The sequence below is a fragment of the Gossypium hirsutum genome, chromosome D10, assembly GCF_007990345.1.
Source record: "Gossypium hirsutum isolate 1008001.06 chromosome D10, Gossypium_hirsutum_v2.1, whole genome shotgun sequence".
In the NCBI taxonomy this organism is placed as follows: Eukaryota; Viridiplantae; Streptophyta; class Magnoliopsida; order Malvales; family Malvaceae; genus Gossypium; species Gossypium hirsutum.
In genome coordinates this window covers 25,730,645-25,746,756 of record NC_053446.1, presented here as the reverse complement: position 1 = coordinate 25,746,756, position 16,112 = coordinate 25,730,645, and the positions used below count along the sequence as shown (strand labels likewise).

Sequence of the window (16,112 nt, the reverse complement as noted above, 5' to 3'; positions counted from 1 at the left end):
GCTCTTGGATCCAATGTGTAAGACTAAATTATCCAATTTTCAAATAGAGGGAGTAAAATGCAATTTGACTCTTAATAGAAGAGCTTTCATGCAACTTTTACCTAAATTTAGATTTTTTTGAGGTTTAAATTAAATTTAGTTCGAGCATGGATCATATAACAGGTTTTCTGAGTCTCAAAATTTTTTAGACTAAATAATTAAAAAAGAGAAAACTCAAAATTTTTTAAAACTAAACAATTACAAAATCGAATAATTATGAGCTCAACTCTAATGATTATGTTAAATTAGCTGCTAAAAAAACTTGTAAATTGGCTAATTGACTGAAAAACGAAATCTGGGCCGTCCAAGAAAGAACGATGTCGTATTGGAAAGTGGGCCCATGACACGTTGGGTTTATTCCATTAAAAAAACGCTCCAGATCCAACATCACAAATTCAAATCCACAGTTTTCATTTAAAAAAACAAATAGATAAAAAAAAATTCAAACTGTGTTTTGTTTCCTCTCTAACGGCTACATTCTGTGACTTGTTATTGTTTTTTGCTCTCTCCATCTCTCTCGCTTCCTTGCCCTAAATCTTCCCCCCCTTTCTCTCCCTTTTTCCTTTCTGTCCAAAGGAAAGAAATATGAAGCATTTTATGTTACCAAGAAACACGATCTTGAGAGAGCCGATGGAGAACACCCCTTCTTCCCCAAACCCTACCCCTTCTAAATCCAAACGTAAACACCCTAAACCCTCCAAAGAAAACGCTCCGCCGCCCGATCCCAACTCCCAACCTTCCCCCGCCTCAACCGCCAAGTTCAAGTCTCAGTTGCCTCCTCGCCCGCCCTCCTCCAACCCTCTCAAGCGCAAACTTTATACCGAAACCCTCCCCGACAATGCCTCCCTCTCTGGAATTTCCGATTCCGGTGTCAAGGTTTTTCTCTTCTGAATCAATTTAATTTAATTTCTTAGATTTCAATTTTTTAACTTCCTTTTTCTTTATTATTGTTTGTTTTAGGTGGTTGTACGGATGCGGCCACCAATTAAAGAAGAGGAAGAAGGGGACACGATTGTTCAGAAAGTTACTAGTGATTCTTTGAGTATCAATGGGCAAACCTTCACATTTGACTCAGTTGCCAGCTCGGATGCAACTCAGGTACTGACGCCCTCATCTTTTGTTTCTTTAGTTTCCCTTTGTTTGATTATTTGTGAAATACCCTAAATTTTGTTTCCTCTTAAAAATGCAGCTAGATATTTTCCAGCTTGTAGGAGCACCTCTGGTCGAAAATTGTCTTGCCGGGTTTAACAGTTCGGTGTTTGCTTACGGCCAGGTACTTGCTTCTTCATTTTCTTTCATTTATAATCTTCGAATTACTCTTGAATGGATTTATAACTTTTTTGATTTGTGTGTGTGAATTAATTGATTGTCACTAGACTGGAAGTGGAAAGACTTATACCATTTGGGGTCCAGCCAACGCCTTGTTGGAAGAAAATTTATCAAGTGATCAACAAGGCTTAACTCCCCGTGTGTTTGAGCGGCTTTTTGCTCGTATAAATGAGGTAAAACCATAAAAGTTTCTACTATTTTCATCAATATTTATGTTTTGAATGGACTATTTTCAATAGTTTGTTTTTTGACCTTCTATGTTATAGGAGCAAATTAAGCATGCTGATAAACAACTCAAGTACCAATGTCGCTGTTCTTTCCTTGAGGTAGAGTTAATTTACTTGTGATACTGAATTTTGATAATAATCGAACTGTTTAGCTTTTCATTGTTCTTAGTTCTTACCACTTATTTTTTCACTTTTCTTTTGCAGATCTATAATGAGCAAATCACGGATTTATTGGATCCAAATCAAAGAAACTTGCAGGTAGGATGGATCATCATAAATAACTTTTCAAATACTCTTTCCTAGGATGATTTTTTTTTTGTTTTCTTAGTCTGTTTATGATTTTCATCCAGATAAGGGAAGATGTAAAATCTGGTGTTTATGTTGAGAATTTGACAGAGGAGTATGTAAGTTCGATGAAGGACGTGACCCAGCTGTTGATAAAGGTTGTTTTTTGTGTGTGTTTTTTATACTTTCCAATGCTTTGGCTGCTATTTGGTTTTTTGCTTTGTAGAACTTCTCTTTATGTTTAGAATAATAGCATTAAACTTTTTCTTATAGAAAGGAACACTTGTATGTACTTATTATCTTGATCAGTTTATTCCAATTTGGTAAAAGCAAATTGAAACTTGACTGTTAAATTTCAATCAAATAATTATATTCACAAGCTTCACTACAAAAACAATGCAGGGATTATCAAATAGAAGGACAGGTGCGACTAGTATCAATGCTGAAAGTTCCCGTTCACATAGTGTCTTTACTTGTGTTGTTGAGTCTCGATGTAAGGTAATAATGCGTTGAATTTCACATGATTTTTCGATTTTTTTTTATTGTTATGTTTGAGCAAATATACTTGTTAGATTACAAGTTTGTCGAACCAAATCATGGCATCAATCTCTAATTTGTGCATTTGTTAATTTTGTAAATAATAAAATTACAAGGATCTAATCATCTGCAGAGCAATTGGAGAATCTCTCCTATTTTTCACGGGGTTTTCTCTCTCAATTATACTTGAGGATTCTGAAGAACTCTCTTGTCTTGCAGAGTGTGGCCGATGGTGTAAGCAGCTTTAAAACAAGCCGAATAAATCTTGTTGATCTAGCAGGCTCAGAGAGACAAAAACTAACTGGTGCTGCAGGGGAACGCTTAAAGGAGGCAGGAAATATTAACCGTTCCCTCTCACAGCTTGGGTATGCTTTTTCTATCATTTCTTTCATGTGCATGTCTTCTTTCAGATCATCTTTTATTGAAACTCTAGATTCAACTTCTAGCTCTTACCTTATTGTTCAAAAAGGTGGATCTTTCAACTTTTGACTACAGTGTAATAGTAGGCATCGGCATTTTCTGAATCTTTTAATTTCAAATAGTTGCCAAATAAAGTACAGAGCATTGTTACACAAAATGTAAAAATGGAATAAAAATAAGTTATAGTAAGAAAATGTATGTCCAAAATTTTAAAGAAAACTATTTTTAGCATATATTTGACTGAAAGGATAGTCTGTAGAAAAAAATTGAGTTTGTGGATTACAGTTTTTGATATATAAAAGGTCTATGTGATATAATGTATGGGGACAATTGCGCAATTCAGATCTAATTATGCCATGTTTTCTTGCTTCTTTGTTGCATAAGCATGTTTTCATGGATCAAGAGGCCCAGACTCCTAGATTTTTGATAATTTTATTTAATTTTGGAGTTCAGGAACTTGATAAACATCCTCGCTGAAGTTTCCCAAACTGGAAAGCAAAGGCATATCCCCTACAGAGACTCCAAGTTGACATTTTTATTGCAGGAATCTCTTGGTGGCAATGCAAAATTAGCCATGGTCTGTGCAATTTCTCCAGCACAGAGGTAATGTGATAGCTGCTCTTATTTTATTTAAGACTCCCCCCCCCCCCTCTTCTGCAAGGGAAGTTTACATGAGTCATAATGCAGCTGTAAGAGTGAAACATTCAGCACACTACGATTTGCTCAGCGTGCAAAGGCAATCAAGAACAAGGCAGTTGTTAATGAAGTAATGCAGGACGATGTAAATTTTCTGCGAGAAGTGATTCGACAATTGAAAGTATGTTCTCATAATCAATCTTTTTCCCTTATCAGTTACGTGATCAAATATGAAAATATATAAAATGTGGAGGGAATCATGCAGGATGAACTCCATCGTATGAAATCTGATGGAAACAACCAAACTGATCCAAATGGGAGTTACTCAACTGGATGGAATGCCCGTAGGAGCTTGAATTTGTTAAAATTTAGCCTCCATCATCCAAGGACATTACCTCATGTTGATGAAGATGGTGATGAGGAGATGGAAATTGATGAGGAAGCTGTTGAGGATTTATGTGCCCAAATAGGTCTGCAACCAGCAGATTTATATCTCCATTCAAATGAATTAACCAAACAAGAGATAATTGAATCAATTTCGGGAAATACCACCTCTGAAAATGGATGCGCTGGTAATCTAGTGCCTAACTCATCTGAAACTTTTAAAGTGCAAGATGCTGAGGATACTGATGTGAACATGGAGGAAGAAATCTCTGAAGAGCCTAAAACCTCTGAAATTATGATTGTTGAGTGTGTTGAAACTGCTACAAACATGCCAAACATTTTTAGTGCTCATGAAAGTGTCAAACAGGATCCATGCCAGCTAACTGTTGAAACAACCGATGGGGATTCTCTTGCAATTCTTAAGTCTCCAACACCAAGTGTCTCACCTAGAGTGAATCAGAGTAGGAAGAGTCTGAGGACATCATCAATGTACTCTGCTTCACAGAAAGATCTTAGGGATGATAAACCAGAGACTATGCGGGTCACACCAACCGAACATTTAGCAGCTAGCCTCCACCGTGGTCTTGAGATTATTGATAGTCACCGACAGAGTTTGGCATTGAGGAGGTCATCATTTCGTTTTTCATTAAAACCTGCTGATTCTAAGCCAATCCTTGCAGCTAGAAAAGTTGATGTTGGAGTTCAAACTTTTCCACAAGAAGAAGACCCAGTAGTATTTCTATGTAGCAATTGTACACAGAGAACAAACCTAGATGGCAAAGAGGACACTGAAAACTCTAACCTGCAATTAGTTCCTGTTGATGAGTCCGATTCTGGTGAAAAAACCAAAAAGCAAGTCCCGAAGGCAAGAAGTCTCAAGTCCTAGCTTTTGAGATTTATATCTTCTGCATCACTGACATTATTTTACCTTTGTATTGCACAGGCAGTGGAGAAGGTTTTGGCTGGATCTATCAGGAGAGAAATGGCTCTTGAAGAGTTCTGTGCCAAGCAAGCTTCTGAAATAATGCAATTAAACCGTTTGGTAGGTTTCTTGGTAATTTTACCAGCAGCCATCATCATTGTTGTGAATTGTTGATGTTAAATTTATTATGGGCTACTATTTACAGGTGCAACAGTACAAACATGAACGAGAGTGCAATGCTATTATAGGGCAGACAAGGGAGGATAAAATTCTTCGCCTTGAGAGCCTTATGGATGGTGTTTTACCTACTGAGGAATTCATGGAAGAAGAGCTTGTTTCCCTCACCCATGAGCACAAGGTGTATTTTTGTTCTTTTATTTTTCTTTTTCAGTTGAACATTTTTATGTATATCCATTTCTTACCTATTGCCTACAGCTTCTGAAGGAGAAATATGAGAATCATCCTGAGGTTTTAAGAACAAAGATTGAGCTGAAAAGAGCTCAGGATGAGCTGGAGCGTTTTCGAAATTTTCATGATTTGGGTGAGAGGGAAGTGTTGTTAGAAGAAATTCAGGATTTAAGAAATCAGTTACAGTATTATATCGACCCTTCTTCTACATCAGCTCGAAGAAGAAATTCTTTACTGAAGTTAACATATTCATGTGAGCCCAATGTCCCTCTACCTCTTAGAGCAATACCAGAGACAAATGAGGAGAGTGCTGAAGAGAAATTTGAACAAGAGAGAATCCGGTGGACTGAGGCCGAAGGCAAATGGATTTCTCTTGCGGAGGAATTAAGGACTGAACTTGATGCTAGTAAGTTGCTGGCAGACAAAAGGAAGCTGGAACTAGATATGGAGAAGAAATGTGCAGAAGAATTGAAGGAAGCAATGCAGATGGCTATGGCGGGACATGCAAGAATGCTTGAACAGTATGCTGATCTTGAGGAAAAACACATGCAATTGCTTGCAAGGCATAGGAATATTCAAGAGGGAATAGATGATGTTAAAAAGGCAGCTGCTAGGGCAGGGGTCAAGGGTGCTGAATCCAAGTTCATAAATGCCCTTGCTGCTGAAATTTCTGCATTGAAAGTGGAAAGGGAAAAGGAGAGGCGATACCTTAGTGATGAGAATAGAGGACTCCAGGCTCAATTAAGGGATACTGCTGAAGCAGTTCAGGCTGCAGGTGAATTGCTTGTACGACTTAAAGAAGCAGAAGAAGCTGTAGCTGCTGCCCAAGTAAGTGAAGTTATTATTTGTTTTCATGCACTTCTTAACTTTTCTGCTTGATACACTGTAATTAAGCAATTGTTTTTTCTCGAACACTTGTTTCAAGTTTCTTCTAAACAACAGGCAGATCTATAGGCATAAACAAAGACATACTTCATGAGCACAGCATTTATCAAATTTGATATTAAGATTGTTGTTACACATTAAGTTTTCATCTCTAAATGAAAGCTGATAGTTAAAGTGTCTGTCCAGTCTGGTACCTAAGTAGGAAACATTCAGTCAATTATTGATATCACAAAAGTTACAAGATGAGTGGATGGACACTATACCCCCCCTCCCCCACCAAATTAATGTGATTTCAGTTAACTTCTTGCTACAACTATTGAATCAGATCTTTTTACCTCAAGTTTAGAACATGTCTCTTCCTGAGTCATAAAATTCTATTTCTTTCTTTTTGCTGAAGGGCTGGGATTTAAGACTTTAGATGGCCAAAAGTCTAGAACGTAGTTCTGCTGTCTTTTTGCAGTAAAAAAAATCTGTGCTTGATATTGTTTGCTTCAAATTGTAAGGCTGTTGGATGAACATATTACTTCATTTGGGATTTTGATTAAATTGTTCCCTTGGTTTCATGAGCTTCAGACTTGTTGAAAATTTTAGCATTGTTCTCATATCCTTCTGTTATAAAATAATTGCAGAAGCGGGCAATGGAATCAGAACAAGAAACTGAAAAGGCTCACAGACAGATTGAAAAATTAAAGCGAAAACACGAACATGAGATCAGCTCTCTTAATGAGCTACTTACAGAATCACGTCTACGTAAAGAAGGAACACAACATGCTTTTGATAATGTTGACCTTACCAAGCATGATGCGGGTGAGTTCCATGATGCTGATTCTGATCAGCAATGGCGGCAAGTATTTAAACCCTTCTACAATGGTGAAGATGGTGCGTTATCAAAGCTTGAAGAAAACTCGTCATGGTTCTCTGGATACGATCGTTGCAATATTTAGATCACATTTAACTGCAGAATCATGTATGTATTATTAGTAATAGTTTCTCTCACGTTTTATTTACAGAATCATGTGTACCTAAAGAAGCAATACAACATACTTTTGATAATGTTGACATTGCCGACCATGATGCAGGTAAGTTCAATGATGCCAATGATACTGATCAGCAATGGCAACAAGTATTTGAACCATTCTATAATGGTGAAGATCATGAGTTATCAAAGCTTGAAGAAAACTCGTCATGGTTCTCCGGATATGATCGTTGCAATATTTAGATCACGTTTAACTGCAGAATCATGTATGTATACTAACAGTTTCTCTCGTATAGCTCCAAAACTCTAGCAGTTTTTCTGTTCATCTGGTTATTACCAGTTGTTGCCCATCTAGGTAGTGGGACCATTATCTTGGTTCCCTTATTGTTCTTTGTAATCAAATCCAGATTCTTTCATACATAAGAGTTGAATGAATGACTTGTATTCTTTTCTTATCTCTTGGCAATGAAATGAAACACGAATGCGAGTGACGTGTTCACATTCAAACACATAAATATGCATCATGGCACATATTTTTCCTATCCATATATGGTTTCCACATTCCAGGATAACAGCATTGAAGGAGAGACAGGGAAAGAAGACTTGTTCAACTGGTATTCGAATTTGCGGTGTTTTCTTTAAGGGTGTGTTGTGGTGATAATGGATATGGTGGACCCTCAAAGTTGTGTACAGACAATGGACGTGAAGGCCTAAATAATATGTTCTTTTTGAAGCCTTGTAGATCATTTATTTGTTTGGTTTTGTTGTCAATAGGATAGGGGGAAATCCAATCCCTCAAGCGGATCAAACACGGGGTTGTCTATGCCCCCCAACTAAATCAGGCAATCTGGTAATTCATGTGTCTGTATTGCACTCTCTATGTTTGTATTTTTGTATTAATTGTCATATCATCAAAATCCTAAATCCTAAACAAATAATGTACATATATAAAATGTGCTATTTTGTGCTTGTTCATATCATTTTCATATCTTAAACTTTTGTCTATAGGAGACCATAAAACAAGAAGCTTGTGACTTTGTCTTCCCTTAGACATAACTCTATCCAATCCTCTGGACCATTTCTCACGCTTTGAGATCCCATGGCTGGAGTGGTCATCAAACACCACGAGCCATACGATACAAAGATTCTTGATTTTTCTTAAAATAATCAAATTAGATACTTAATGCATTTTACATAAATGTTATATGGATTTATAATTTTTTCAGTATGTGAAAACATCGAACATATTTGTATGCGTCATTTATCTCAAAGCTTTTCTTGTAAACATTGACATAAAAGGATAATATTGTAAATAAATATTGAATTTCTTTTTTCCAATAAAAACTATTGAACATGCTTTTACATTTTCATATTTTTGAAAGGAATTTATTTCATTTAACTCTAACTCCAAAAAATCAATCTGGACAACATTTTCCTTTGATTTGAAAAAAAAAGCTTTTCAATAATGTAGATATTTTATTTTAATGTGGAAGTTAATATTGAGATGTAAATTCATTATTTTGTAATAAGTGGAAGTGAATAACCAAACCAAAAGTATCTATCAATTTGATGGTGCAACTAATTTTACCTAACTATAGTTAGATGGAGATTACATTTAAATTAAATGTTATGGTTTTTCCAGCCATTATTGTTATAAATTTAAGTAATTAAATTCTTCAACAAATGTATACGTGGAATTTATATTTTTTTATATTATGCTTAAAATTATCTATAACTCTCGTTTAATTTTTAAATAAGAAGATGTAATTGTATAATTACAGTCTTTAATAAAATAAGTAAATGAAATACTCCCCTTTGTCACACTTTCTTTTACGAAGTCTATTTTCAAACATAAAATTTTTTTGTTATTAAATTTAAGTGTAATTATTTATAATAAAATATGTAGTGTTGGATAACTACTATAATTAGAGTTTTATTGAATTTAGTATTGTGCGTGTAATTAGTCATGATAATTTTAAAAAAAGATATTTATATTTTCTCTTTATTTTTTTAAGATGTAATTACATTTTGCGTAGCAAAATTTTCTATGAAATTAGAGTTGTAATTTCAAAGCGGTATAGTTATTATTCTAATAATTATAGATTTTTACAGTTATTTTAAAGTATCCCAACATAACGATAAGCGTAATTCACTGCATATCCGTTGCTGAAGAACTTTATTTTAAATTTGAAAAGCTTTTTGTTAAGGATTGGACCATGGGTCGAACCCTGAACACATATATTATTGTCTTTAGCAAAGGTTTTATCTCTTGACTAGCGACAAATTTACAAAGTGAGTGTTTCATCTAGTTCATGAGAAGTCAAACTACTTGAGCCATGCTCTGTAACATTATAAGGCACTTATGGGTGAGAATGTTACCACTAGGCTAAAATTATTTGGTATTCGAATGGGATATAATTACTTGTAATTACATATTGTGGTATGCTTAGATAACCATTATAATTAAATGGGTTTTACTAAATTCAGTATTATTAGACTACCCCAATTACATTCTCTCCCAAATTTTTAACAATAGGTGAGAATCAAAGGAATTATACTAAATAATTAGTGATAATTACTTTCAAACTTCCCTTTTAATTTTTAATTTTTTTAAATATAATTATTACTCTTTATCAATTAAACACGTTATCATTATAATTAGAAAATATATAATTACTATCCAATAATTACATGTTATAATTCCTCTATAATAAAACTTTCAATTTCCAATAATAACTTCAAAGTTCATAATTCTTTTTTATCAAACAATCTTGTATTAAATTCTCTATCTTTTGTGGAAGAAGCATAGAAAATTATTAGGTTTTCATTGGCAATGTTTAGTCACAGTCAGAAATCCTGCTAGATTTAGTCCCATAATTTGCTTTGGCATTTTTCTCATTGGTTGGTTCATAATAACGTCTAATTAACATAAATTCCCACATCTCAGGTGATAATAAAGTCTCTTTTCTTTGACTTATTATCAAAGCAATAATATTAATATCCCTTCATCCAACTCAATTTGTTCTTTAATTATCAACCACAACCAAATTTAACACCTCGAAATTATATAACTATTCATGGTGGAGACAAATTTGAATAAAATAAAATATTTTATTTAAAGATGTTGAGGGATAATTAGATGACAGATTTCGTTATGAGAAATTTAGGAAATATCATTTGTCAGGAGTTGATAAATCCCTTAATAAATTTAATATTATTTACAATTGGAGTTTTATCTTCCAACTTTATCAAGAGCTCAAGTACCTAAACAAGCGGCAGATTCACAAAGTGAGCACCTTGTTGAATACCTGAGAAGATGAACCATGTGCAATTGAGCAATGTTTAACAAAAACTCATATTCTATAGCATATAGGCAATTAACGAGTGAGGATGCTACCACTTGAGTTAGTTCCCCATGAATTAGCCACCTATTTAGGCACTTGGACTTTCGACAAATCGGGGAGACAAAATCCCATTAGAGACAATACTAGACTTGTTGGAGGGTTTGTCGACGATAGACAATATTTCACAAACTTCTCTCAATGGAATTGACAAACCCCTCTCAACAAGTCTAGTGTTGTTCTCGATGGGGGTTTTGTCTCCCAACTCTGCCTAAAGCCGAAGAGCTTAAATTGGTAGTGGTTCACAGAGTAGGTGTGTCTTGTATGTTGCCTAGCCCAAGTGGTATCATGCTCCCCAATAATGTCCTATAAGCTATAAGTTAGGGGTTTGAGTTTGAGCATGTGCAATTGCGCACGGTTCATCTTCTTAGGCACCATAGGAAACACTCCCACTCAATGAACCCTCCCCTTGTTTGGACACTTGGGGCTCTTAATAGAGTTGAGAAGCAAAAATCTCACTTGAAATAATACCAAACTTGTTGAGGGGATTTGTCGACTCTTGACAAACAACACATCACAGACTTCTTTAGAAACCTACTATTAACAAAAGAGTTTATAAGGGCAATCATAAGTATAGATATAATCACAAATAATGCATGTTTGAATAAGGGCTTATTTGGCATTTCTCCTCAAATAAATTAACTTTTTGATTAGCTATAAGAAATATCAAAGAGTAAACTTTTTAACCAATCCAAAAATTTAAAATTTTTTATTTTTCAAAACCCAGTTTAAGTATAAAATTGTCTATTGTTTATATGAATTATAAATTACAAATATACTTTTCATATTCAAATTAAAATTTACAAACAATTTTTATTAATTTTTTTAAAAGTATTTAAAATTTATATTTTATTTATCATAATATTAGTAATGGGTTACCATAAAATTTTTAATATTTTTATTATAACCTTAATTTAACATTTGCTAATACAAAAATATATCAATATAACATTGTGGTAACAGCAGCAGCAACAACAAGAGAGAATAATATTTTGCATTTGAGTTAATTATTCTATTACTTATATTTTTTTATTTTCTAAATATGTTTGTATGTTAATTTGACATAAAAATATGATTTTATATTGAAATTAAAGTTTACAAATAATTTATATTTAAAATTATAATTCTATATTTAAAATTAATATTCTATCACAAACGTTGCTAAAGACCATAACCTTTAGCGACGCTTCTACCACAAACGCCGCTAAAATCATGACTTTTAGCGACACTTTTACCATTATAAAGAATGACTTTTAACGGCGCTTTTTCACAAACGCCGCTAAAAACATGACTTTTAAAATATATATTTTAATTAAATAATATTTATTTCTATGATAAATAATATTATATTATGTTTTTTTTTAAATTTAAACTTTAAACTATATACTTTTAAGGATAAAAAAATTAATTAAATTAAAATTTTTATTAAAATTTTAACTTTAAAGCTAAATATAAAAATTAATGAATTTAAATTTAGAATTAAAATATTATGTTTAAATAAATGAGTAATCTACCTCACAGCTCATCTGATCTATATTAACTCGGCCAAATATAAAAGAAGCTACAAAACACGTAATAATTAACAATCATGGTTAAAGAAGCTAGTACACAAGGTAGCTACAAAACCCTGTTCCAATAACACCAAATTCAAGTTCCGACTAAGATAAACGACCATGGAATGGAAAATTAAATAACACTTCACTTGAACAAGTGCTAAGCCTTGGCTTTTCCAGCTTGAAGAGATTGAATCCTCTACAACACCTTCAATATCTAAAGGATGCAAAGCCAAATGATCAGATAAACCAACAAACTTGGTAAACAACAGAGATGTTAAAAATAAAAATTATATATAGCCATTAAGGCTCAAAAAAATATATAACAAACAATTATGTGCAGCTTTAGTAGCAGGTTGAACCATACTAACAAACAATCTCAATCATAGCTCTTCCATGTGTCACAAATAGGTATTCTTTCTAATGATTGTCTAAACTAGTCAATTTTTTAACAAGGAACAATAGTATTAATTTGCAAAAAGCATAATTGAGATTGATTACATAAATCAATAAAAATAGAAAACAATCATAAATGAGTCAGTAGAAAACAATCATAAATCTGGCTGATAATGAATGTATCTAGAGGGTAGTACATAACCGCAAGGTAGTAGCCCCACAAGAAATACAATAACAGAACTAATATTTCCAAAATGTATACAAACCTCATACATATAGTTCTTGTCAGGAATAATGTAGAATTTCTAGCCATCAGAATGGGAATTAATGCACAAATTAATGCTACAAAAGAGAGGCAAGAACACAAATTAAGATGCAAGCAATCAGTATCGATACTTAAACTAAAGCTACATCCTGCAGATAGAGTTATAAAAGCACTAAAAATGATGTCAAATGGATTAAAAGAAAACATAGAACATACAGTTATTTGCATCGCGCAAAGCAACAGTAAAATACATATGAAGAAGCCGAGGTGTGATATTGAGTATCTACTTTAATCTATCAGACTGAGGGCTATTTGTTGCAGCCTGTAGTACTGCAGCAACCCCAGGAGAAGTCCAATGGCGTTCCTGAAACAATCACAGCACGTTTGGTTCGCTGTATTGGAATAGAGGCGTAATGGAATAGAGGTGTAATGGAATAGAGGTGTAATAGCAAATCAATTGTTTGGTTGAATGTAATGGAATAGAGGCGTAATAGTATTCTTGTGTTTGGTTGAATGGAATAGAGGTGTAATAGCATAATCGAAAAAACTAAAATGACTAGAATACCCTTAGCATAAATTTGTTTTGGTAAATAATTATTGTTATTGTTATTTAAATTTTAATAAGATTATTAATATCAATAATAAATAATTTAATCATATTTAAACATAATTATTATTAAATATATTATAATTAAAATATATAATTTAATAAAATTCTTAATAATCAATATTCTTATATGAATTTACTCAAATCATAATATATAATACTATAAAATATAAATTAACATAATTATTATTAAATATATTATAATTAAAATATATAATTTAATAAAATTCTTAATAATCAATATTCTTATATGAATTTACTCAAATCATAATATATGATACTATAAAATATAAATTAACATAATAATTATTAAATATATTATAATTAAAATATATAATTTAATAAAAATCTTAATAATTAATATTCTTATATGAATTTACTCAAATCATAATATATGATACTATAAAAGATAATTTGAAATAATTAATATTAAATATATTTTAATTAAAATATATGACTTAATAAAATTCTTAATAATTATTAATATTCTTATATGAATTTACTCAAATCATAATATATGATACTATAAAAGATAATTTGAAATAATTATATTAAATATATTTTAATTAAAATATATGACTTAATAAAATTTAAAATAATTATAACTAATAAATTATCTTATATGAATTTGTATAATTTAAAATAATTATTATTACATATAATTTAATAATAATATATAATTTCATAAAATTCTTGATAATAAATTTTCTTATATGAATTTATACAATTTAAAATAATTAATATTAAATATAATTTAATAATGATATATAATTTCATAAAATTCTTAATAATAAAATGTTATATGAATTTACTAAAATCAAAATATAACTTGAGAATTATATTCTGCATAAACATAATTAACTTATATTAAGAAAAGGTTAGATGAAAATGAAATTCTACAGCATAATCCATATGTTATATAGTTTTACAACATCAAAAAGTTTGAACATTGATTTTTAATGGTGAGAAAGAAATCTTCTGACCCATTCTAATCGCGCAACAGAAGGTAAACTAAAGAAAACGATCATTTGAGTTGGATGATCTGGAATTTTACTCAAAGCTTCATACGCTGATCGTCGGTTAAACCTTCAATTTCCCATAAGGTTGAATATAAATTTGAAGCTTTCTCTTCCATCTTTTGATATTCTTCTGACTTCTGCTGAACTACCACATCGGAGGCAATACTCCTACTGATTTGATTGCCAACGGCCTTGATGTTTTCGGCCAATAAAGTGGCAGCCTCATCAAATGAAGAATACATATTATCACGGGCAGCAGATTTCTTTTTTCTCTTGTTTGAAGATGAGGAACCCCCTTGGTCTCTATCTCCTCGCGGCTCCGTACCAGAAACATCCATGTCGTCCAAAGAGACGTCAGCTTTGCAGTCATAGAATGTGTTTCTCTCTTCATTCATATCCGTAGTAGGTACATCCTCAGCATTTATTTCTTCAAGAACATCAGCAGCTGTTTGAGCATCTTTCCCAGTCGCTCGATCTCTTGCGTATATGGCAGTAAGCTGATCGTAGTAAGGGAAAGTACGATGTCTGAATTGAGTGGCTTCTTTGTGACTCTAAAAAAAATGAGGAAATCATATTAGTTATAAGTTTGGTAAAAAAAAAATAAAGACTTGAAATACATTTTACCTTTAAATAGGAGTCCCAAACTGCATCTTTAGCAACAACGAGCTGCCTATGCTCGTCCCAACCAAAACCGCTATTGTTTTGGCCATTAAGCATGTCGTAGACGATTGACCATTCCCTTTTTAGTAACCTAATCCTCGATTCAATATTTGGTTTCGCCTTCAACATTGCATTTGGTAAAGCCTTTTCTAGCATTTTTTCCAACTCGTTCAAATAACCAACTTTGAACCCGGTATCAGCATTAAATGTTCCAACATTGTGCAAGTCCACCATGCAAGAAACCAAGGCTGCATCTTCTTCTGGAACCCATTTTCTTTTGGTTCCTCGAGAAGCTTGAGAAGAAGCATGTGATTGTGGAACACCTGACATAATTATCTTAAGAAAAAAAAACAAAACCATTATTTACTATTTTTAATATCATGAATCAAAAGGTGAACAGTTTATAAAATTATATCGTTAGTTCAATATCATGAATCAAAAGCTCAATACTAAATTTAAAATTATAACACATGCTGAATGAAAAGAAATTAAATTATAATTCAACAAGTTTAGTACAATACAGAATTTTATTCAAACACCACCAAAATTTCATAAACTAGATACATAAAATAACATCAACAAATTAAGTCAAACTCAATTTGTCCCTAAACCTAACTAATTTCTAGATGCTTGCCATTCATCGAACATTTGGTTGGCTAGTTCCATCCTCCAAGTAGCCCAAGCATCCAATGGATGAATATTTGTGATATTCGGTTCATCGTCATCCACCACATTACTAGGTAATCCTTCTCCCACCTCCGCTTCAATGGGATCAATACTCATATGGGTTCGAATAAAATTATGGAGCAAACAACATGCAATAATAATTCTATTGTGCACCATTACAGGATAGAACGATGGACTCCTAAGTATTCCCCATCTAAGTTTTAATAACCCAAAGCATCTTTCAATAACATTACGTGCTGAGGCATGTTTCATATTAAAAAACCCTTCTGGAGAACTTGGCTGATAACCCTGACGCCACTCGTTCAAGTGATATCGTTTTCCTCTAAAAGGTGCAAGAAATCCCTCACAATTTGTGTATCCAGCATCAACTAGATAATAACAACCTAAAAAATTAAAATTTTTTTAAAATGATTAATTCAGCATAAAAAGTTTGATCTTAATGAACAATATCAAAGTCCTCTAACTATCCACTTTAC

The 16,112-nt window shown here is 32.5% G+C and overlaps 1 protein-coding gene across 1 annotated transcript; it reads left to right on the top strand.

Annotated features, from left to right (window-relative positions):
- The first annotated feature begins 468 nt into the window (after positions 1-468).
- Positions 469-7,503, top strand: LOC107914767 (kinesin-like protein KIN-12B). Its single transcript, XM_016843788.2, has 17 exons — positions 469-915; positions 1,000-1,137; positions 1,229-1,312; positions 1,416-1,541; positions 1,635-1,694; positions 1,800-1,853; positions 1,946-2,038; positions 2,283-2,378; positions 2,637-2,782; positions 3,291-3,440; positions 3,525-3,654; positions 3,739-4,722; positions 4,801-4,899; positions 4,985-5,137; positions 5,215-6,015; positions 6,702-7,039; positions 7,152-7,503. The coding sequence occupies exons 1-16, from the start codon at positions 625-627 to the stop codon at positions 7,014-7,016; spliced, it is 3,720 nt and encodes a 1,239-aa protein (XP_016699277.2). The 5' UTR covers positions 469-624; the 3' UTR covers positions 7,017-7,039; positions 7,152-7,503.
- The last annotated feature ends 8,609 nt before the right edge of the window (positions 7,504-16,112 follow it).

Coding starts and splice junctions, on each gene's coding strand:
- LOC107914767 (XM_016843788.2), top strand. CDS start 625: ATGAAGCATTTTATGTTACCAAGAAACACGATCTTGAGAGAGCCGATG. Junction 1,542..1,634: donor TTTTTGCTCGTATAAATGAG/GTAAAACCATAA, acceptor TCTATGTTATAG/GAGCAAATTAAGCATGCTGA. Junction 2,783..3,290: donor CGTTCCCTCTCACAGCTTGG/GTATGCTTTTTC, acceptor TTTGGAGTTCAG/GAACTTGATAAACATCCTCG.